The sequence below is a fragment of the Herpailurus yagouaroundi genome, unplaced genomic scaffold (genome assembly GCF_014898765.1).
Source record: "Herpailurus yagouaroundi ecotype Mexico unplaced genomic scaffold, PumYag 198, whole genome shotgun sequence".
Taxonomy (NCBI): domain Eukaryota; kingdom Metazoa; phylum Chordata; class Mammalia; order Carnivora; family Felidae; genus Herpailurus; species Herpailurus yagouaroundi.
In genome coordinates, this window is record NW_024412429.1 from 30,742,851 (window position 1) to 30,766,342 (window position 23,492).

Here is a 23,492-nt window from a genome sequence, read left to right on the forward strand (position 1 = left end):
AGGTGTTGTGTTGTAAGCCCTCCCACCGTGGGAGCCCACGGAAGAGTACATGCTGCCCACGGAGGATGTGTACCGTCTCTCACTGGGGAGACAGGGCATCTCTGTGTCCTTCACATCCTTTGATTAACAGTGTGACCGAGCACCTCTCATACCTTCATTAGCCAATCGTGTATCGCATCCCTTTTGCTATGAATTGTTGTTATTTGGGTTTTTTTTTTTTTTTAGCCTTTGCTTATTTTTTTCAACCGGGCTGTTCGTTTCCCTCACCAATTTATAGAAATTCTTACACACATCACAGATATGAATCCCTTGTGTGTTATACACACCATGCATATATTTGGCTTGCGTCTTTATTGCCATGGCACATCTGGCTGGTAAGCTGCTGGTTTCGGGATGGAGGGACCGGTCAGAGAGAAGGCAGGCAAGGTAAAGAGAAACACAGATGAGTGATGGAGAGAGGGAGTCTGTCTTCAGTTACCTCTGTGGGGTGAGGGCAGCGATGTGTGGAGGAAAAACATGATTAGGAGAAAAACGGATTAATGGTCATTCCTTACTAACTGCGATTTTGGACAAATTGACTTCTTTGAGGCTCAGTTTCTTCTACAATAGAAGGGATTTAATGACACTTACTTTATATAGGGTTGCTGTGCGGAATGAATGAGTACATTCGTGTCAAGGACTTGCTTCAGGGTCTGGCCCTCAGTGTTTGAGCAATAAAGCTTATAGTGTGAATGCAATAAAAGGAGATACACAGATACCTTCTGACATTTCAAAGGGCCATGAACACATAAGCTGATGTTACTTTACCAGGTTATTATCCCTTTCTCAAAATGTACCGGAAGTCTGTGAAATATTCCAGAACTCTCTTCACTTAGAGTTGGGAGACTGGAAGGCTCCTGAGTGTCAGGACACCTCCCACATTCCCTGATTGGTAAATGAGGACGTCGGGGCTGGAGGTGAGGACAAGGCAAACTCAGGGTAGGGAGACTCCCTCACCAGTGGGGAGAAAGACAGGAGTTGTCTCCACCATGGCCGGAACAAAGGCACTTCTGACGCTGGAGAACTTCATTAATGGAAAGTTTGTACCTTGTAGCTCATATATCGATTCTTATGATCCGTCCACGGGGGAAGTATACTGCAGGGTGCCAGACAGTGGAAACGAAGAGGTGAGTAGTTCACTTAGGGAGACTGAAATGTACTTGGTGTCTTGATGATTACACATCACTTACTTTTCTAGGAGCAAAGGGAATTGGGAAAAGGTGCCCAGTTGTTAAACACCGGCGGACAGGAAGATTGTAGTTCTGGGAAGGTTTGCTTTGTAATCGGACTCCTAGGATGTAGGTTTCCCCCGCAATCTGAAAAGAGAGCCTTCCTATGACACCTGTGGAAATGGCATAAAGTGCTGTTTCCTCCACTTACTGAAAGTTCGTGTCATGCAACTTTGCTTTTGGGAAAGAAGTACATACTATGGTAATGGCTCTTTTCATAAAAGTGAAAATCCTCTTCGGGTTTCTTTTGGTTAGCAAAAACAGGTGCTAAGGTAAAAGCGAAGCAGTGTCATGTGACCTTTCAAAAGGGGCTACCTGGGACGCCTGGGTGGTTGAGTCGGCTAAGCTTCCGATTTTAGCTCAGGGTGGTCTCACGATGCGCGGGTTCAGCCCTGCATCGGGCTCTGCGCTGACAGCGCGGAGCCGGCCTGGGATTCTCTCTCTCAGCCCCTCCCCCCAATAAATAAATAAATAAACTTAAACAATATTCTTAAAAGAAAGGAACAAAGCCCAGGTGACTGTGCAGAAGCAAGTTATTAGTCTAGGCAGCTTAACACACAGCTGCATTTCTCAGACATTCCTTAATAGGTGTCTACTAAAAACTATTAGTTGTTAAGAATGATCAGTATTACTGTTTCCTTTTCTCTACCAAGTGTTGCCTAAACTTGCCACTATATTCATGGTTTTCTGAAAAACTTGTTATTTCTCTAAAGACAAGTAAAAGTAAAAACCCAGGGATTTATTTTAGGTTATCCTTTAATAATTCCTTATGTGTTTAAAATATCTGGTAAAGTAAAACTGATCATTTGAATGATGAAATGCAAAATCAAATTCCCATATAGTTTTGTGTTTAAATTTAATACCATCCTTTTTCTTAAAGTGCTTAATGGCACACACATTAAAAATTTTTTATTGATGTTGAATTAATTTTGAGAAATTTTATAAAATGGTGGAGACACATTTGATTAGTTATCACTTATTGTATTGACAATGTAAATGTGTCTGGGGTGACAAATGTGGCTGATGGACATATGCTCATCTAATGCCTAATGCATTTTATTTTTTAAGGCACAAAGAACTAGATTGTTTAAAGGATAATTGTAACCTTCATATATTAATAAAGATATATAAACAAGCCTTCATCTATACTAAGCTATTATTTCTCATTTGTTAATAATGTTTTCAATCTGTCTTGCATTAAAAAAACCTTTAGACTTATGGATTAAAGTTAGCAAATACTGGCTAATCTATTGGTTAAACTGTAACCCACAATTTTGTTTGTTTCCAATGACCTGGGATAGATGTGGGAAATCCAGCTTTGTGTTTTCCAGTCCTCCTGGTCTCAGGGTGTTTTCTAAACTGAAGTTAAAAACGACAAATATGACAAACTCAGTTGAAATATTTTCTGCAGCTAATGGCTCATGCCTTTTCAGAAGACAGAATGTACTATGGAAGCACCTGCTGGTAGAGAAATAAACATTTTGGATTTCCCTGCAAATATTCTCTCTGATCCCCATAAGTCCCAGCTTTTTCTGGGTTGAAAACCACGGTCCACGTACAAACTACATGCCCGATTTTACAGAAAGTCACTCACAGAAAGTGCTGCTGGTTTTGCTAACAGCGGAATTATCCCCAATATGAGTCGTAACAGCCTACAAATAAGACTTTATCATCGTCCTTTATTCCACAGACGACAGACAGTGAGCTAACGTTCTCATCTCTGATGCTTAGATCAGTGACCACACACACACACATACACACACACACACACGTATGGTGGCATTTACATGATAGCTTGAAGTCATCAGCACAGACTGGGGTCGGACCACCTAGCTTCAGAGACCAGCTGCACAACTTAGTGTGTATGGTCTTGACTTAGAGCTGAACTTCTGTGTTCCTCAGTCGCCTTACCTATAAAATGGGGATAATAATAACACCTTATAGTGTTGTTCTAAGGATTAAACAGACTGGTATGTGTAAAGCCCTTAGTGTTTGGCAAATAGTAAATGCTTCCTAAGTCTTAGCGTATGCTCATGTTATATTCACATGTATTCTAAGACAACTTGGAAAACATGACTGTACTTGAGTTCTCTGCGTAGCGAAAAGCTTAGCTTTTACACTGACAACCTCAGAAAGAGGACGTTTTGTACTGACCACAGCAGGAATGAACCCTCCTCTTGTTGGCGGGCACCCAGGCCTCGGCCGGGTGGCAGCTTCTGGTGGAAAGCCCACATTCTTCCTTCATCGTTTCTGTGGGTCCACATTAGAGATTCAGCTTTTGAAATGAAAACACCATTTTTTCCCCAGAAATGTATAATTGAAATGAGACTCATTGTATCCTTTATTCAGCCCCGCTGAGAGGGACTCTGTTTTCTATAAAGAAAGCAAAGGAGGAATGTACGTCAGGTTTGGGGGGAGAGGGCAGCAGAATTGTCAGATCATGTGACATGAGAAAGATGCTCGTGGTGACCTGAAGCCTGTGGAAAAGGATTCTGAGGCTGGGTCTGAGCCCAGGGGTAGAAGCAAGCTGTGAGTTATTATAGTCTTGTCATGTGTGTGAGAGGGGAGAGGGGTGAGACACAGGCTATGGATTTGCTTTCTCTGGAAGATACTGCTTAGACTTTGCTAAGGGGCAGACAAAGGCAGCCCATGACCTGAAGACCTGTTTCACCTTGCATGAATTGGCCTTGCCTGTATCTTCCCCTGTATATTTTTGGATTTGGCTCCAAAACCAGGTCTCCAAACTATCTGTTCAAACACAGATATCCTCCTCCCCAACAGGCCTCTTTTACTGGGCAGAGCCCGGCAGGGGCAGGGACTGAGGCTGTGCCACAGAAGGCCAGCCATGGTCTCGGGGGCCACAAAGATCTGGGTTTGAATCCTGATACTGCCACTTATTGGCTGTGTGACCTCTGCTAAGTGACTTGAGCGCTCTGTGCCTCAGTTTCCTCATCTGCATAATGGGCATAGCAATAGGCACGGTTTAGAATTTTAGAACAGGTTAGATGAAATAATTTGTGTGTCTAACATCCCTTTATATAGAAAAATTAGTAAATGGCTATTATAATTAGTCATTCGGAGGGGAAAGACAGCCTGCAGATATGATTTCAAGCAAAATTTTAGACTTTCTCAGATGTGTTGGAGCTGGATTAAAAGTTTAGAGATTCTACATGTCTAGATGAGTTTCCCCTCCCTATGATATTAAAAAAATGTGTATTTTGACATGATTGAAAACGTGCATCTGTTAAAATTAAAATGGCTTTTATTTTTAATGTTTATTTAATTTCGAGAGAGAGAGAGAGAGAGAGGGAGAGAGAGCGAGCATGAGCAGGGGAGGGACAGAGAGAGAGAGGGAGACATAGAATCTGAAGCAGGCTCCAGCCTCCGAGCCATCAGCACAGTGCCTGATGTGGGGCTCGAACTCGCGAACCACGAGATCATGACCTGAGCCGAAGTCGGGTGCTTAACCGTCTGAGCCACCCAGGCGCCCCTCAAACAACTTCTTTTTAATAATCTGATGGCCACATCTGCACACCTTGGTCAAAACGGATCCCTCTTCTTTGTTTTTGCGGTGCCCTGATTCACCGGTCACGAAAACACCACTTTGCAGGTAACTCAGCACTAGCAAGTGTTGCATATTTGAAACTAGGCTGAAAAAAATTAGGCATGCGTGGAGCTGTGGTTTCTGGGTTCCTCGAACCTCAGGAGCCACAGTCCTAAGGTGATTGTCTTCCTGATGCTCCTCAAAGATCGAAGCCGCAGTGGAGGCCGCCAGGGCAGCGTTTCCCGGCTGGTCGGCCAGGAGCCCCCAGGAGCGCTCACAGGTGCTGCACCGGCTGGCGGATCTGCTCGAGAAATCCCTGGAGGACTTGGCCCAGGCGGAATCCAGAGACCAAGGTGAGTGTAGCCGCCTCTTAGCAGTGCTTTATGGCAAGTGCAGTACAACTACTCAGACGCTGGAGATTCACACCCTTGTTCCAGCTGGGCAGGGGACCTCTTGCCTCTTAACCACAATGGATGGGACTCAGGGCACCTTCTTCCCATCAGGCCAGCCTGCACGACGCTTCTCATGGCAGAGGTAGAGGTGGAAAGCAGAACCACCTGGGAGTTTGGCATCTGGCCCACGTCTGCCCCATTCTGACTTGCCACAGCAAGTCAGAGCTGAGCCCAGGTTCCAGGGCAGGAAAGCAAATACATTTTGTCCATTTGATGGAAGGCATGGCGGAGATGCTTGGCAAAGGGCACGGATATGGGGAGAGAGGAAGAGGAGGGCTGATCCTGCAATTCTCCAATCCTAGGCAGAGGGGTTCTAAGCGCGGGTAATTGAAGAGCAGTTACAGTCAAGTTGTTCAGAAAGAGTCCGACAGGTCAGCATTCCGCTCCCAAAGCAGCTACCGTCCCAGAGGTGTGGATAATGGAGTAAATGCCCATAAATCCTTGCAGGGATGTCTGTTAGGAAAATGCAAGATCTTTTAAAATGGTATGTGTGCTATATATCAGCTTAAACTTAGGAAGCAGCTCGAGTCTAAGCCCTTAAGAAGGAGATGTTTCCTGCTGGTGCTCCTGCTGCGGGGAGTCCCCCGGAATTGCCAAAGAGAATAAAGGAAAAGTCCGGAGTCTCTTTTTGTTCCGTCCAGGAGCTAGGTCGTGCATGGGGCACATGGTGAGCGAGCGTCACATGCCATCCTCCGGATGCCATTGGTCGCTCTGTCACGTGCCCATCTGAAGGTCTCCGCCACGTGCTGGGGGACATTTCATGTACAGCATATGTCTGTCCGAGGGGTTTTTTGGTGTCGTGCAGATACAGCTATCCTAACACCCATTACTCCAACCCCTCTGTAGCCTGCACAAGGCATGGTGATTTTGAATTGAAAGAGCTGATGTGAGTGGAGTGGTAGCGTCTGGCGAATTCATGATCGCTATCAATTGTTCAACCCCTTCCCCACCCACAAAGATTATTTGACTCCGTTTTAAGCCCCCCCCCATCTTATAACGTCATACCTAATTATTTCACAGCTTTATGAAACCATGATCAGCTGTCCGTGTAGTCAAGGGCTGGGGTCCGGGGCTGGAAGGCACCAAGGCTACGTGAGCGTGAGTTAGGATGCAGGTGCGGTAGTGTCTCCACTACACTGACAGTGCCTCCTGTTGCTGACTTGTTACAGGGAAAACCATAACGTTGGCAAGAACCATGGACATCCCCCGGTCTGTGCAGAACTTCCGGTTCTTCGCCTCCTCCATCCTGCACCACACATCAGAGTGCACACACATGGACCACGTAGGCTGTCTGCACTACACCCTGCGGGCCCCCGTGGGGATCGGTAGGTGCTGCTGGGTGAAAGCCTGCACTGGGTTGGTGCCGAGGGACGCCCCGTCGGTCCTGCAGCACCGATCTAAGGGAACAGACCCAGAAAAAGGAAAGAGATGATTTCTTCTACTTGGACTGAAAATTAATGGGCCTCAAAAATCTATTTCGAGGTTATTTTTCTTTGTGTCAAATTCCCCGCTTATTCCGAAAACATCGTTCCTGGGAAATTACCAGGAAAAGAATAATACCGAGAGGAAATTCACATACAAAGATTTTCCCCCCATACAACTAAAAAAAAAAAAAAGTTTCTTTCCAGAGAGGTTTGTAGTTAACAGCATGGATTTTGGATATGTGCAGGGTCAGTTTCTTAACATTTGTATATTTCACGATTCTTATCTGAAAAACTGAGAGAATAGTTTAATTTTATACTTACATATTTTAACATGGATTAAATGAATTAGTAAGTGTAGGGCACTTAGAACAGTGCCAGATAAGTGAGTCTTGACTGAATGGGCAGCTTCTTGCTTCCTTTTGGAGGACATATAAATATGAGCAATGTCTCAAAATATCCACTAGGTGTCACTGTTCCTCCGAGGAAAAAACCCACCAACCTCCCATACTTATTACATTTTATGACAGGATAAAATAAATTAAAAGGAAAGAAAATGGGATATTTTACCACTTTGATTATTTGAACCCTTTGGAAATCACATTTTGAAGGCATTTAGGAGAAGCTCAAACCTTCCACTAAGAAGCATGATGATATACAATGCTGAAAAAATACTGTTATCCCCTAAAGAAAAGATTTTCCAACGAGAAATATAATAATATAGAGTGTATGTTAACTTTAACAGCACAGGTTTGAGGGAAGAGTATAAAATAAAATGAATCCATTTACTTATTCATAAGGTAGATTGTGTGTGTGTGTGTGTGTGTGTGTGTGTGTGTGTGTGTGTTTTATGGTTGGAAGCCTACACATGGTTTCAGTATTGCATGGGAACAAATTCTAGATGCTGGTTCTATCACTTGTTTAGCAATCCTATCTGCTCATGATACAGGTGAGAACCTAGAGAGAATTTTTTATTAAAAAATGCCCTGGCTCGCCAAAATGGATTTTGCAGTCTATGCATCAGAATTCATCGGCCTTACTAGTAGGAGGCCCCCACAGGGCACGCTCATTACTGATTTAATCTTATTTTACAAATAATTCTAAAAAGCTCGAGACTTTATGTCTTAATCCACAACAGATTAGAAACAGTGATGGAAAACCTTAAGTAGGAGCTACACAGTTTGATGATGAAGGAGAGAGAGGTTTAAAAAAATGTGAACATCGGACTATAAATCTCAAAACTCATCACAGCTGGAACTGTTTAGTGACAAGTGACAGCCTCTTGGTCCTAGAACTTATATTGCTGTTTGTTCATCAATACAATTGTTATGACATCAAGAAAAGAGTAAATTGTATGGGTTTATAGTTTGAAGAGGCACAATGGCGTATGATACGTTTCAGAATTCTTTTCCTGAAGGTGGCTACCAATAGCAGAATTGGGGATTTTTAGAAGAGTAAGCTTCACTTTGATGCAGGAGGGAGGAGCTCCACGTGAAGAAACCCAGTGTGGCCAGCCTGCTTTGAGGGGCATGCCATTGCTGAAGGTGCTTCTGTCCTCTTGCAGCTGGTCTGATCAGCCCCTGGAATTTGCCACTCTACTTGCTGACCTGGAAGGTGGCTCCGGCCATTGCTGCCGGCAACACCGTCATAGCCAAGCCCAGCGAGCTGACGTCAGTGACGGCCTGGATGATGTGCAAACTCCTGGAGACAGCAGGTGATTTAGCTGCGGGTCCCGAGAGGCACGGGATCGGCGGCTTTGGGGTTGCGAGTTTTGCGGGCTGCGGCCACCTCCGCGTCGCTGACGTTTGAAAAGTTATTTTGGATGGAAATCCGCTCAGAGCAAGATCGAGTCCATCGACATCTTTGCTTGTTGTCTCCCTGAGCTTTTCCCGAGAAACCCCTTTCATCACACTGCTTCCTCTCTTTGCCCGTGTACCGAGCTGCTGCAGGAACCCTTCCGCCAGCAGGGGGCAGGCAGTACAGAGACTTGTACAATCGGGGAGCCTCAAGCCCGACAGCAGCGGGCCCCAGAGAGTGTCTTCAATGGTCAATTTAAATCTTCTGTTTGGACTTCGTGTTAACCTTGATGAAAATAAGGCTACCGTTAGGCACTTTTCTGTATGGTTATAGAGTAACTGCTCAAAATAGCCCATTTTCAAGAGATTTGAATATATATCCCTTAGTTTCGCCAGCATTTGGAGCCACTATGTGGAAGCTGATGCAATATGGTTCCTTGTCCTTTTTTTTTTTTTTTTAATGTTTATTTATTTTAGAGAGAGAAAGAGAGAGAGAGGACACAAGTGGGGGAGGGACACACAGAGAGAGGGAGACACAGAATCCGAAGCAGGCTTCAGGCTCTGAGCTGTCAGCACAGAGCCCGATGCGGGGCTCAGACCCATGAACTGTGAGATCATGACCTGAGCTGAAATCTGACACTCAACCAACTGAGCCACCCAGGTGCCCCTCCTTGCCCTCTTTTTGTGAATAGTATAATGGTCACATTCAAGGTATGTTCCTGGTTACATTCTGGGGTATAACTCAGCATGGGCACAGGGTTAGAGGGGAACCATCGGGAGGCCCCAGCTTATAACCCACAGGAAAGCCCCTCGCTATTAGGTCCCTCAGCTCAGGTCTCCATACATACTCTGGGCTGGGATGATGGGTGATGGTGGGAAACAGGCTGTCTTTCTGTCAGTCTCCGCTGTGCATACATCCTTCAAGCCCACAGAGAAGGTAGCTGGGCTCACCCATATCTGTGAAGTAGGTGGTTGGAAAGAGCCCATCCCTCCCCCTTCTGGATATCTCATCTCTCCAAGCAAAAATATACATATTGGCTTCTAAAGAAGTTGAGCCAGTTCTTGACTCCAAGGTTTAGATGGCAGGTTGAACGGTGGCCTTATGACCCTAGTCTAGCTGCCCATTTCCCTTGTATTGTACAGAGGAATGAGGCCCTCCATCCTCAGTCTTTGAGGTGACATTTACGGATGCCCTAGGCTCCTGGAGGGTGTGTGATAGAAAGATGGTGACCTCTCCCACGCCCCACCTGTCTGTCATTCCTTCCTTCCAGGAGAGATCACATTCTAATGCCGTTCTTTGCAAAACTAAGTGCCTAGTGTCTGCGGGGGTCCAAGGCAGTTCTTCCCTGCCTGTTGACTGTAGGTCCCCCGGGTGAACAGAAGTGGGACCTAGGCTCTGCTGTGACCCATGTCGGGGAGGGAACGCATGGAGGGGGCATGGGCCACAGAGCTGTGTTCCCAGAACCGTGCTCTCTTGAAGTCAACTACGTCTTGATCTAGGATGATTCCTTTCCCTCAGTACTCTCCCCTTCCATACACCCAGAACCTGGTCTGCATGAGAGGTTTATGTATCCATGTATTTGCACAGCAGTGATCTTCTTTCTTGTGAACAAATAAGCTGACTATACCAAGGTGGTCCTTCTCTCCTTCCCAGGCTGGGCTGGTTTTGCTGAACTTCCCTCCTCTGGCCCACTGAGAGCATAAGGCTCAAATATCACCTTAAAAAAAATTATTTTAGAGAGAAAGAGAGGGCACAAGCAGGGGAGATGGGAAGAGGGAGGGAAAAAGAGAATCTTAAGCAGGCTTCATGTGCAGCGCGGAGCCCGATGCGGGGCTCGATCCCATGACCCTGGGATCATGACCTGAACCTAAACCAAGAGTTGGATGCTTAACCAACTGAGCCACACAGGCACCCCTCAAATTGCACCTGCCTTAAGCCCTCAGTTTCTCCACTGAGACTATGTAAGAGACACTTTTAATGGTGTAAGAAAAAGAAAGCTAAAATGACCTGCTGGTGTGTTCTGGGTATTTAAAGAGCCAGTCCTCTAGTCCTGAGCCTTCAAACAGACTTGGCAGATGACCTTCCTGTGAAGTGCAATCATTTAAAAAGGACGCAGTGAGTAACTCTTTGCAAGTCCTAGAGTATTCGCTTCTTCTTGGGGGCACCAAATGTTTGCCCTCGTTCTTGGAGGGTCTACTGAAAGCGGATTTCTGGCCTTCCTATTTTTATTTAAATTTTTTTAATCTTTATTTATTTCTGAGACAGAGAGAGACAGAGCATGAGTGGGGGAGGGGCAGAGAGAGACGGAGACACAGAATCCGAAGCAGGCTCCAGGCTCCGAGCTGTCAGCACAGAGCCCGACGCGGGGCTCGAACTCACAGACCATGAGATCATGACCTGAGCTGAAGTCAGTCACTCAACCGACTGAGCCACCCAGGCACCCCTGGCCTTCCTATTTTTGTTCTGCCCAATTTAAGCTTGTTGCCACCCTGCCGCATCTTAGCATGGGAGGGACCTTGTGCCCTTTCTTGTCTGTTAGCCACTTACTCTGAGGTTTCTCAAATTGGTATTTGCCGACTTGGCTGCCTTCTTCCTTTGATAACCAGAATATCTTAAGGGTAGAGGGCTGGTGTCTCTAGAAAAATTTCATTACTGCCTCCATCAAATGGCAAATTGGTACTGAGAAATAATGGCCAGTACGTAGCTCTTAACATATTAACACCAGAGCTCAAGGAAATGTAAAGTGTTCGCGCCGTTGTGTAGAAGGCAATTGGCCTGGAAGAAATGAGCCCACTTTCCTGGGTTATAAATGTGTGGTGTTTCTAAGTTTTCTTCACTCTTCGTTAAAATGCTATCGTAAACGTTAGAAGGGATTTGATCCATTTTTGTCTTCAGGATTTATAAAGCCTGACCAATAGCCCACCTTCTCTTGCCCCCAAACTCCAATCAGAAAACATCAGGCAGAGGCGCCTGGGTGGATTCGTCAGTTAAGTGTCTGACTTTGATTCGGGTCATGATCTCGTGGGTTCGTGGCTTCGAGCCCCGCGTCGGGCTCTGTGTTGACAGCTCAGAACCTGGAGCCCACTTTGCATTCTGCGTCCCTCTCTCTGTGTCTCTCCTCGGCTCATGCTGTCTTGTCTGTCACTCAAAATAAATAAATAAACATTTCAAAAGAAAAAAGAAAGAAAATATTGGGCAAATATTCACATGCCCAGTAATAATTGATGGAGATTAAGACCCCTTCCTGCAAACGATGGGGAACCTGTCCTTGTTTCAGCCTCCATGGGGCCCCCCCTCCTGAACCTCCTCTTTGTCCCAACGCAGGGCTCACCTGCATTCACATGGTGTCTGGCCCTGGGTCTGCCCTCTGTGGCAGTGACCTGTGATCCAGGATCGAGCCAGACTAGGTTTCAATAAGTGTGCATGTGACTGTAACAGTGGGGCCATTAGAGGTGATGCTTTGTCAGATGCCACGTTGATTCTTCACACCTGTCCCTGAGGCTCACCTGAAGGGGGCCTCGTTTATCCCCTCAAGTGATCAGGCTAAGACTGGCTCTACAGGAAGGTGTTCGCGATGATAATGGATCATTGATGAGAACTTATTATTTATACTTTAAAAGCATATTCTTGAAGAGATGGTTGTAATCCCATGGAGTATGTTTCTCTGAAGGAGAGAATGGCCAACCTGGACGGAAAAAAGATCCTAGCAGCAGGGTAGTTCAAGAACCTTACACATTGGAGGTTTTCTGCCTCTGTTGCATTTCAAGGCTGAAGAAATACAGGCAATACATCCAGCTACCTCCAAGCAAACCTAAGAGCTTCCTGGACACATCACAATTGCACACAGATTTTCTTTCTGGACACTTAAAGCTTTCAAACAAAGTCAAGAACCATTTCTGATTTGGATAATGTATGCTAAGTATTTGTTCATTCATTCACTTAATTGCTTATTAATCTTCCGCACCCGGTTTTGCCTCGTAATGGTTGCCGTTTAACCTCACTTTGCCTCAGTTTGGGTGAGGTGAGGATATTAAATCCTACCTGCATCATCAGTTGTTGGGAGATGGGAAGGGTGTAAATCACTTGCAGCAATAACTGACCCACAGTGAATGTGAGCATTTAGCAGTGTTAATCTATATGGCAAACTAGGCCATGGCAAGGGGAACAGGGTGGGGAGCAAAACACAGACACCATTTCTGCCCTTAGTGTGCCTTCCAGGGTTGGATAGGTAATAAACAAGGAAAGCCATAAACACATAAAAAAAAAAAAAAAATACACGCAAATGTAGGAAGGTAGGGTCTCATGATAGAAAGATTGGGGCACCCGTGTTCGGGTGTCCTTGGTATTTTACGTCAGTCCAGGAGTGTAATGGTATGTCCATATTATGAGACACAGGACCTTCAACTCAATACTCACCTTCCCAGAGGAGCCTCCCTCACGTCCCTGGGCCAGGATAGTCTAATCTCTTCTTCCCTCTACTTAACGTGTTCACATTGCGTGGTGACTTCTGGATGCCAGCTAAGAGCAGGGCTTCTCTCCCTTAGAGGGCCTGACCTGCCTGAGGATATCTCTGCGTCCTCAGCCCCTGATGCCTAGTCAGTATTATGGAATGAATTAATTAGAATGTTCTAATCTTCGGGGCGCCTGGGTGGCTCAGTCAGTTAAGCGTCCCGCTCTTGATTTCGGCTCCGGTCAAGATCTCACGGTCTGGGAAATCAAGCCTTGCATGGGGTTCTGCGCTGACAGTGCAGAGACTGCTTGGGGTTCTCTCTCTGCCTCTCCCTATACTGGCTGGCTCTCTCTCTCTCTCTCAAAATAAATAAATAAACATTAAAACAAAGAGAGAGAGAGAATGTTCTACTCTTCGTTTTTCTAAGGCAAAGCTCATGGAACTTTGTTGTTAAACTAGAGGCGGCCATAGACATTTCCTCCCACCCATTCAAGCTATTGGACTTTCCAAGAGAATGTCTGTGTAACGGAAGTTCTCAACATACCGAGAAGAATTAGTGTAACTGTCACTGTGTCCCATCCAGGTGTTCCACCAGGTGTGGTAAATATTGTGTTTGGAACGGGGCCCAAGGTAGGCGAGGCCCTGGTGTCCCATCCAGAGGTACCCCTGATTTCCTTCACGGGGAGCCAGCCCACCGCCGAGCGGATCGCCCAGCTGAGTGCTCCCCATTGCAAGAAGCTGTCCCTGGAGCTGGGGGGCAAGAACCCCGCCATCATCTTTGAGGATGCCAACCTGGAGGAGTGCATTCCCACGACCGTCAGGTCCAGCTTTGCCAACCAGGTACGTCCTCTGGGTTGCTCTGTTTGTTTTTATTTTGTTTCGTTTCATTTTTGGTTTGTTTATTTTTAAACTCTGTGACCCTGTCAGACTGGATCTCTTTCATCACAGTACAAAGCCAGGAGTGAGCCGGTCAATCTGGTGCTATTTCAGTGAGAAGAGGTTGTTACATTGTGTTATTCCGCTGACTGTCTGTGTTATCTCAATGTCCATCTGTGGTCTTGTAGAGTCACAGCTTCTGTTTAGCAAGCTCCTCTTTCTGAGTCACAGCTTTTTGTCAGGTACTGGCCATGGGCAAAATGATTGATTTTTTGTTACTCCAAGCTTTTCTCTCCCTTAATTCATAGAGTCACTCCTTTCTCTTCTCGCTGTCTCAATGTCCTATCTCCAGTGAACCTTTGCTCCCCCAAAGCATCCTAAATGCACCACACACTTAGAAATAAATGCCTAAACCAGCCTAGAGCACCTTTCTTATGTTGGAGTCATGGGTGTCATGGAGTCATGGCAACTTTTCATCTCCTGAAATTGTGTAAACAGTTGTTTTTCTGGAGGCGACAGTTTTTAGCAAATTCTTCGATGGCATCCCAAAGGGTTAGGAAAACCAGCCCAGATAGACCAGACTGGAAGCATCACAAAGAGGACACCTGTACCTGCTTTGGGGGCACACTTGACCTTCAACAGGTATACGAAAATACTGAATGATTTTCTCCAAAGGGTCTGTTTTTATTTTATTTTTATTTTTATTATTTTTTTAATGTTTATTTATTTTTGAGAGAGACAGAGACAGAATGTGAGTGGGTTAGGGGCAGAGAGAGAGGGAGACACAGAAGCAGAAGCAGGCTCCAGGCTCTGAGGTGTCAGCACAGAGCCCGACACGGGGCTCGAACTCACGAGCTGTGAGATCACGACCTGAGCCGAAGTCGGATGCTCAACCGACTGAGCCACCCAGGCGCCCCTCTCCAAAGGGTCTGTTTAAAAAAAAAAAAAAATTAGCAGAGGGCAAAGAATTAATGAAAGAGAACTGTCATAGAAGGATGAGTAGAATGAGATAGATCTTTATTTAACTTGAATAAACTGCAAAGCCTTTTGAACCTTTGTTTCTTTACCTGTAAAATCACAGAAGCAAGAATGATGCCTTCCAGTAGGGTTTTCATGAGTGTCGAACGAAAAACATTCTTGACGGTGGTTTTTCAGGATCATTACAATTTTAATGATTTCTCTGGCAGTAATTCTTAGAGAAAGTGGTTTGATTACGTATCTCTGTCCGCACCTCTATATACAGATATATCTGTGTGTATAGAGTGTTTCTGAATCAATAGACTTCAATTTCAGATTTGAGAAAATAGACTTGCAATTTTATGATACAGCTATTTTAATCATTAAAATAAACAAGGATCGAAACGAACAATGAAATCGAGCATTTGGGTGGCTTAGTGACAACAGTGCGGTGGGGGGACAAACCGTGGCCTGAGACATAGTTGAGGGGGTGTTCAGTGGCCTCTGCATGGTGGCAAATGCACTCTGAGTGCACAGAAGGACTGTGCAAGAACTTGAAATGCTCAGACAGCCTTCCTCTTGGGGGGGGGGGCGTGTATTTTAAATGCCGGTGGGAAAGGACATGAACCCAACTGGCTAATTCGAGACAACAAATAGACTTTAGGCAAAATAGAGGGGCTGATTTCTTTTTCCTTGGCCGAGAGATGAGTCCCACATAGTGAGCACTTCCTCCTCAACTGGACACAACGGGCTCCTTCGAAACATCTCCACCGTGTGTACTCTCCTTTGGAGTGGGGCACACTCATACTTAAGACACGCCGTGGGACTCGGAAGAAACGAACTCGGACTTCAACATCACTCAGACTGAAGTTGAAACTTCCTGTGCCTGGGGGCCTTGGGCCTGTGTTTGCTCAAACTTCACTTCCTAATTCTGAACTGGAAAACTGGTACACCACAGGAGTATTATGAGGAAAGCATCCGCGCTGTGCCTGGCGCACAATGGGCACTCAATCAATAAGATTTCCCTTCTCTTATTTCCTCTCAAGTCATGCCACTAGGGACGCTAGTCTCACCTATGCTTTCCTGGCACTAAGTAGTCAGGAAAACCCTGACTGGTTAACCCCTCAGATCTCTTTACCACTCTCTCCCCTGTCTCCCGCACGTGGCGGAGGGCACTCGTGTTGGGATATTTCCCAAGCCAGGTAGGCAGATGGTTCTAACCGTGATCCTGGCTGGCAGAGAGAATTTATTGCTCCCAAACAGTGAGTGTTTAATTTGGACAGTGCATCTTTGCACAACTAACAAGATAATTAGAAACGTTCTATTGTTAGGATGGTTGTGAAGGTCAAGCAAATATAAATGTGACAAAAATAGTTGTTCATGCGTATGTGTACTTGTCAAACCTATATAATGCTTTGATGTGTCTAGAATGGTGTTTGTGAACGATTGCATGGCGTAGCCAAATGAGAGTAAGGATGACTTTTCATTCAGGCACCTGTTAGCACCTCAGCCCAGGACACTCAGTGCCTCTGCTTGGGTGACGATTAGGCGTCTGAGCCTTACCTGTGCGAAGCAGAACTTCCGGTTTCCCTCCCTCTCCTTTCCCTGCAGTGCTGATCTTCTCCCTGCCGTGGACTCGCCTTCCCAGGGAAGAGCACTATCATCTGCTCTGCGGCTCCATCAAAAACCTGGAAGCCACCCTGATTCTTACCCTTTCTTTTCCTTCTGTCTCAATAACCCATCAACCAGTCTTGTCGGTTCAGTTTTTTTTTTTTTTTAATGTTTTTGTTTGGTTTTGGTTTTGGTTTTTGAGGGAGAGACAGAGCATAAATGAGGGAGAGGCAGAGACGGAGGGAGGGAGACAGAGGGAGGCAGAGACACAGAATAAAAGCAGGCTCCAGGCTCTGAGCTGTCAGCACAGCTGTCCAGGCTCTGAGCTCCAGGCATGGGGCTCAAACTCGTGAACCGAGAGATCATGACCTGAGCTGAGGCTGGACACTTAACCGACTGAGCCACCCAGGCGCCTGGCAATTATTAGGATACATCCTGAAACCCGTCTGTTCTGCAGAGCATCTATACCAGTTTCCTTGCACTTTTGGGGTCCCATGTCCCTTTTCGAGTCTGGGAACATCAGTGGACGCCTACCACTTCTCTCATGTCCACTGGGCCTGCCCTGGTCCGAGCTACGTCCACTTATCTGGACTTCTGGAATACTCTCTTAATTCTACTCTGATCCTGCTCGCATTCCCTTCCGTTCTATTCTCCACACAGCTGCTGGGAGGATCCTTTCACAACGTGAACCCCATCACATCATCCTGCTGCTTAAAGCTTAAAGGCTTCCACGGTCTTTTCATGATGCCAGGAGCAAGGTGCAAGCTCCTTGTGAGCCTGTGAGGCTGCATGATACTGCCTTGCTCCTCACCTCCTGCCCTTATTTCCTACCCTCCCCGACCCCATTCCTGCCTACCCTCCCGCTCAGCCCTGCTCACGCTGTCTTGCCTTGCCTCGCACACCGCTGTGGTCCTCATGGTGGGACTTTGTCTGGTTTGTCACCGTCTCCCATTGCCTAGACCAGTGCCTGGCCACTGCCAGGTGCTCACAATTGCCGCGTTGACCTATCCACGAAGGAGGGTGTCTTGTCATTGTCCTCACATGTCATTCTTGGCAGGGTGAAATCTGCCTCTGTACCAGCAGAATCTTTGTCCAGAAGAGCATCTATAGTGAATTTTTGAAGAAGTTTGTAGCAGCTACCAGAATGTGGAAAGTTGGCATTCCCTCCGATCCATCGGCCAGCATGGGAGCTCTGATAAGTAAAGCTCATTTGGAAAAAGTAAGTACATCTGTGCAATGTGAGTTTGGGCATAAGCTCAGTGTAGGACACAGCACACATCCATGGTTTGAAATGTTGTTAATTACTGCCTTATTCCTAAAGCGTTCGGACCTGTATAGGAAATGGTCTCTGAAATATTAGATATGAATACACAAATGTAGTCCAAGTTAAAGCAGCATCTACACGGAATGAATGAATCTAGGAGGTCAGCATGGAGATAGAATCAAGAGCGAGGAAGTCAAATTTCAAAACATAAAGGTCACTAATAAGAATGATGCGGAGTAAGGGAGGCAGGAGTTTCCATAGATAAAAGTTCCCAGTGGAAAGGACTCTGGAAGGGCCAGCATGCATGATCCTAATTAGGTGGTTCGTAATTGGTAAGGTGAGTGGTGGTCCATGTGGGAGAAGCCATCGATGGTCTTTGGGTGGTTGGTGGCATTTAGGTCTTTAAGGCCATTTTAACTTATTACCTGATGTGACTCCCAAAAGAAGTCATAGAATTTGGGGGCTAGGGGACCTTGTTTTCAGCTGTGGTGACTGAGGGCCACCAAGGAAGATACGCTCCCGTCAGTTAGCCTCTGAGGGACAGGGCCTTTACCTACGTTTCTGGAAATCTTTGACATTGCACAGATGTGGCAGATTAACTGCATTTTAACTTTGACTTTTACAATATTGTGAAGCAGAGATGCACATAATGGAGGGTGTAGTAGCTTGAGGGTCTCTTCTTATTTCTTCTGTTTTCTCCAGTGAAGCAGGAAGCAGGGTGAGGAGGGGAGAATGTGTGAAATGGTTCTGCGGGAGAGATCCCCATGGCTTCTAGCGTAGCCACAGAAGCTGTGGACAAAGGGCAAGAATCCTAACCTAAACCATGCGTGATCTTTAGTTTGTTTTCAAGACTTGAGCCACTGACAAGGTTTTAGGCCCAGTATGGGCGCCCAGAAATGCCATCTTCTGTGAAACCAAATTATGCTGGCAAGACGGGCATTTATTTAACGTGGCAGTTGGATTTTGTTTTCTTACTATCATTTCAAGGTAGTTACTGAGGTTCCATGAATAACCCTGAAAATGGTGACGGGTACAGTTACCAGTTTTTTCCTGACCGCATTCAAACATAAGCACGTATTTATCTTTCAAACAGAAGTTTTCGAACACTCCCGAATATTTTTACCATCATGAATGTTTTCTATCTCCGTCAAATAACTAAGAAAAAAATAAACTTTCTATTTTGGAATAACTTAAGATTTATAGAAAAATCTCAAAGAGAAGGCAGATGGTTTCTATATCCACTCACACAGCTTTCCCTTTGTTACCGTCTTACATGTCCACCGTGCAACTGTCCACACCAAGAAACTGACGTTAGCACATTACCGATAGCCAAACTGCAGACTTTTCAGCCAACGTCTCTTAATTTTCTCCTCGATCCTTAGAGAAAATAATTTCTCAGCTACTTTCCTTATTAAAATAAAATAAAGTTAATTATTTTGCACTCATTTTAGGAAGTTCCATGACCCTACTGCTTTTAAGGAGAAAGATTTTGTATACACAGTTAAAAAGTTTTTAAAAAGGGGTCCCTGGGTGTCTCAGTTAAAGCGCCCAACTTTGGCTCAGGTCAGGATCTCGCAGTCTGTGAGTTTGAGCCCCATGTCGGACTGTGTTGACAGCCCAGAGCCTGGAGCTTGCTTCAGATTCTCTCTGCCCCTCCTGCGCGCGCTCTCTCTCTCTCTCTCTCAAAAATAAACATTTAAAAAATTAAAAAAAATAGTTTTTTATCGTTGGCCAATTTATTTTATTTTGATTTCTCTAGGGAAGCACACTAAAGATGTGATTCCCATTACCCCACCATGTATCGACCTGCTGCTGTCTATGGAGTCTCTCTTGTTTGTGGTCCCTCCTTCCTCGTGTAGAGCGCCCCTCAGGTGGACTTACGTTTCCTCCCCTTGTGAAGCCTTAGGGCAATCCTGCGGGGGCTCAGAGGGTTCCTGGATGTCTGCCATCGTCACTGCTCCACGTGGAGCGAGTGTGCCCAGATGCAAGGAATCACAGCGTCCCTCTCTGACTCTCCCACCAGGTGGACCCCTGACGGGTGCTTTCAGATCACTTCTTGTGCGAAGGCCCTGGGTACCTCTGCCCTTGACGGGGAGCTCATGGGAGCAGCTAGGGAAGTGTAAATGTGGCCTTTCCGGTGGGACTCTTTTCAGTCCAGTATGCCAAACCCTCCGGGACGGAGGAGGCAGCGGACACGTCCCACTGGTGGGCATCTTTCCTCCCCTGTCACTGGAAAGCTTGGGGGGCTGCGTGCTAAGGAAGGTCTGGCTGCCCTCTTTGTTTTCTTCTGCAGTTTGTCTATATCTTTGCCGAATCAAATTAGCCCTGCAGCGTCTGGGGTCTTTGTCCCCTGCAAATTAGCCCTGCAGCGTCTGTGCCCATCTTACTTCTATGTGGCTGTCGCGATAGGTGGCGATTCAGGGACAGAAGAATCCCATTAGAATATGTCGAGGTTGTCCTGTAATGGCAAAGGACTCAGAACCCACAGAGACACAGCATGCTCCTAAGAGGACCTGTGACTTTTCAGGTTCCCAGAGACCCAGGGGATGCATAGGTAGCTGCAGGAGACTCTGTCCTCCAGGAGTGAAGAAAAGGCTCTTCGCCTATTGCACGGCGTTGCTGTTTGTTTTCACTTTTGTTTTTCTTTTTTACCCCCTTGAATTCTTTTCCACTTGACTGTCTGGAGAATCTGGCTATATGCCAGCCTCCCCAAAGATGCGGGTAATTGGAGACGGAATTGTTGAGTGTTGACAGTGAGGCTGGGGGAAGCGCAGGGGATCCTGGCTGGTGCATCCCCCGACAGGGCCAGGCTTCAGGCCTAACAAAGGTCCACTTTGGCAGTTTCCTGTCTTCTTTTGTCAGGTTAAAAAAACCCGACCTGCAGGGTGGGAGCATCTCTGAAGTCTCGTAGCCAGTAAGCATCAGATCGTGTGTTACACCATCTCCTTCTTCACCAACAGCACCGAGAGCAGCTGGCATCCATAAGACTTACTGCGTACCGGGCGTCACGCTAAATATTTCACATGCATGATTTTCTCGAATCCTAGGAATGGGTGGGAATGTTAATCTTATTTTTCAGAGGGAAACTGAGGCACAGAGCATTTGAAATCTCTCCGCGAGTAAGCGGAGGCCCTGGGATTTGAACACTTGGGCTCCCCAGCACACCCATCTGCCCTCTGTGCTCTGATTTACGTGCAAAGCTACGAAGTAGTAACTACTCTCTGTTCTCAAAAAAGTTTCGTAATAATAGTCTATTACATTTTATGGCATATTACCAGTCACAATGTTGTTTTCTTTTTTCAGATTTTACTGAAAATCTCAGTTCCTGAGCTTCTAGTATAGATAGTCTATCATCCAGTAATACTTTCCCCAGAAAAGAAATTCAGTTTAGTGTGAGTCATCTTATACATTAAATATCTTGAAAAGGTCACAGTTTGAAAACCGACGCTTTAACGTTTTAGAGCCAAGAACCTCTAAGAGATAGATAATCATGAAATTCTGGGTAGAGGAGACAAACTAAAGCCAGAACGCTCTGAGTTTGAATCACTGAAGAAAGTTCTGGTCCTGTGACCAGCAGGGGCCCCTGGGGACCTTTGCCTCAACTTCTCCTGTTCACGCAGGATACGACCTTTGGCATGTTTTAATCTGGGGGGGTTGCTTCCAGAGGAATAAGAGAATACGGGAAGGAGGAAGGAGAAGTCCAGACCTCATTTAGTCTCCACCCACGAACTAGACTAGGGCTTTTCAGGAAGAACACTGAGATCCCTGCACGGGTTGGGGAGGAACGGTGTAGCAGCTTGGAATGCAGAGCTGTTCCAAATGTTCTATTTTTTGAAAGTGTTTGACTTCATGGCTTATTAAGTGTTCCATAAACTAGAGCAAAACGAACCATAAAATAACATTACCTTTTTATTTTTACAGAGTGAACACATAGCTCTACGTTGAATACAGTTCTACGATGAAATATTAATCTGATACTGGGGCAGAATGCTCAGATAGATAGGTGATAAGTAAGAAGCCAAAGTATGATTTCAATGTACCCAGCCTTTGATGGACCGCCTCACTGCTGTTCTACGCTTTTAAGTTGGGGGATTACTTTTCTATGGCTTCTATGCTTATCATACCCTTCAGGGGCAGGATAATGTTGTGACCGCAACAACCCTTCCAGACATAACCATATGTATCATTTTATAATGAGTCATTTCTACAACCATTATTAGTAAACATCTGTCATTGTCCCCGAGTCACTGGGTTTACTTATTACATAATTTATTTCCCATTATAGTTAGCTATACTTTATTGCCTAGATATATTTTTAGAATATAATTAGTAATGAGACTAGAAGTTAGAAATTATTTGTTCTGGAAGCCTAGCTATCTTGGCCATTAATGAAATCTTATACACCCTTCAACTTCCCGTATTCTGCAGTGGACACAGTCCCTCCCAAAAGCGAGCAACTATTCTTTTGTGTATTTAACTACCGATTATACCGGAGTGTGGATTCTGGCTTTCCTGTTTATTCGTTGTATGGACCATCTACCCTTTTTGACGCTCAATTTTGTCAGCAAAGAGGGGATAATAATACATAGCTGATAGAGTTTTGAGAGAATTAAGTGAGAATGTCTGAAAAGCGTTTATCCATGTGCCCAGCACGTAGACATTAAATAAATGACTCCTCTCCTCTAACGTATGAGGGCTGGATGCCCAAATGATGGTCAGAGCACTTCTGCCCTCTGGCTTAGCAGCTGAGCAATACGGTAGTCAACTTTGGAGTTCTTTTTTTTTTTAATTTTTTTATACATTTATTTATTTTTGATAGAGACAGAGCACAAGTGGGGGAGGGGCAGAGAGAGAAGGAGACACAGAGTTGAAGCAGGCTTCAGGCTCCTAGCTGTCGGCACAGAGCCCGATGTGGGGCTCGAATTCACAAACCATGAGATTGTGACCTGAGCCGAAGTCGGACGCTTAACCGACTGAGCCACCCAGGTGCCCCTCAGCTTTAGAGTTCTTAGCAATGACCTTACACGTTTTATGTAGATGATTCAAAAATATTGAATTTTCTGCTGCTTTGTGTAAAACCAAATGGTAAGGTGCTGCTAATCATGGTTTCTACCCACTCAGGTCAGAAGTTACGTCAAGAAAGCCCGTGCCGAAGGGGCCCGAATTCTGTGTGGTGAAGGGGTGGATACATTGAGTCTCCCCCCCAAGAATCAAGCAGGATATTTTATGCTTCCCACAGTCATAACAGACATTAAGGATGAATCCTGCTGCATGAAGGAAGAGATATTTGGTCCAGTGACATGTGTCGTCCCCTTCGATAGTGAGGAGGAAGTGATTCAAAGAGCGAATAGTGTTAAATATGGGTTGGCAGCAACTGTGTGGTCAAGCAACGTGGGCCGTGTCCACCGAGTGGCTAAGAAGCTGCAGTCGGGCTTGGTCTGGACCAACTGCTGGCTCATCAGAGAGCTGAACCTCCCTTTTGGGGGGATGAAGAGTTCCGGGATAGGCAGAGAGGGAGCCAAAGACTCTTATGAATTTTTCACTGAAGTCAAAACAATCACCATTAAGCACTGACCTCGGCCAGCAGAGAAGCTGTTATGGTCAATGCTCGGCTGTAGAGAATCAGTCATCCGACGTGGTGAGCAGACTCACCAGCATAAATTCTAGCCACATCTTGACTTAGCGGGTTTTCTCTACCTTATCCTCGGTAGTTAGTATTTTTGTCTGCTGTCAAAGAGATGCTATTTTCACTGTGGAGTCAAAGAAGAGAAGACTTCTGAATAGGAAGGCACAAAAAGGGAGCCAAGGGATTGTCAGGTTTCCTCTATGTTGTGTCTTCACTTTTTTTTTTT

The 23,492-nt window shown here is 45.7% G+C and overlaps 1 protein-coding gene across 2 annotated transcripts; it reads left to right on the forward strand.

Annotated features, from left to right (window-relative positions):
- The first annotated feature begins 953 nt into the window (after window positions 1–953).
- On the forward strand, window positions 954–23,318 carry ALDH8A1 (aldehyde dehydrogenase 8 family member A1). 2 transcript variants are annotated; one of them, XM_040449120.1, is made up of 7 exons: window positions 955–1,166; window positions 5,018–5,165; window positions 6,434–6,589; window positions 8,250–8,399; window positions 13,516–13,772; window positions 17,434–17,595; window positions 22,762–23,318. In XM_040449120.1, exons 1-7 carry the CDS (start codon window positions 1,029–1,031, stop codon window positions 23,212–23,214), a joined length of 1,464 nt encoding a protein of 487 aa, XP_040305054.1. In that variant the 5' UTR covers window positions 955–1,028; the 3' UTR covers window positions 23,215–23,318. The 2 variants fall into 2 exon arrangements, with proteins under 2 accessions (XP_040305055.1, XP_040305054.1); XM_040449121.1 differs by lacking the exon at window positions 17,434–17,595 and having other exon boundaries at window positions 954–1,166.
- Window positions 23,319–23,492: the final 174 nt, after the last annotated feature.

Coding starts and splice junctions, on each gene's coding strand:
- ALDH8A1 (XM_040449120.1), top strand. CDS start 1,029: ATGGCCGGAACAAAGGCACTTCTGACGCTGGAGAACTTCATTAATGGA. Junction 6,590..8,249: donor GCGGGCCCCCGTGGGGATCG/GTAGGTGCTGCT, acceptor GTCCTCTTGCAG/CTGGTCTGATCAGCCCCTGG. Junction 17,596..22,761: donor GTAAAGCTCATTTGGAAAAA/GTAAGTACATCT, acceptor CTACCCACTCAG/GTCAGAAGTTACGTCAAGAA.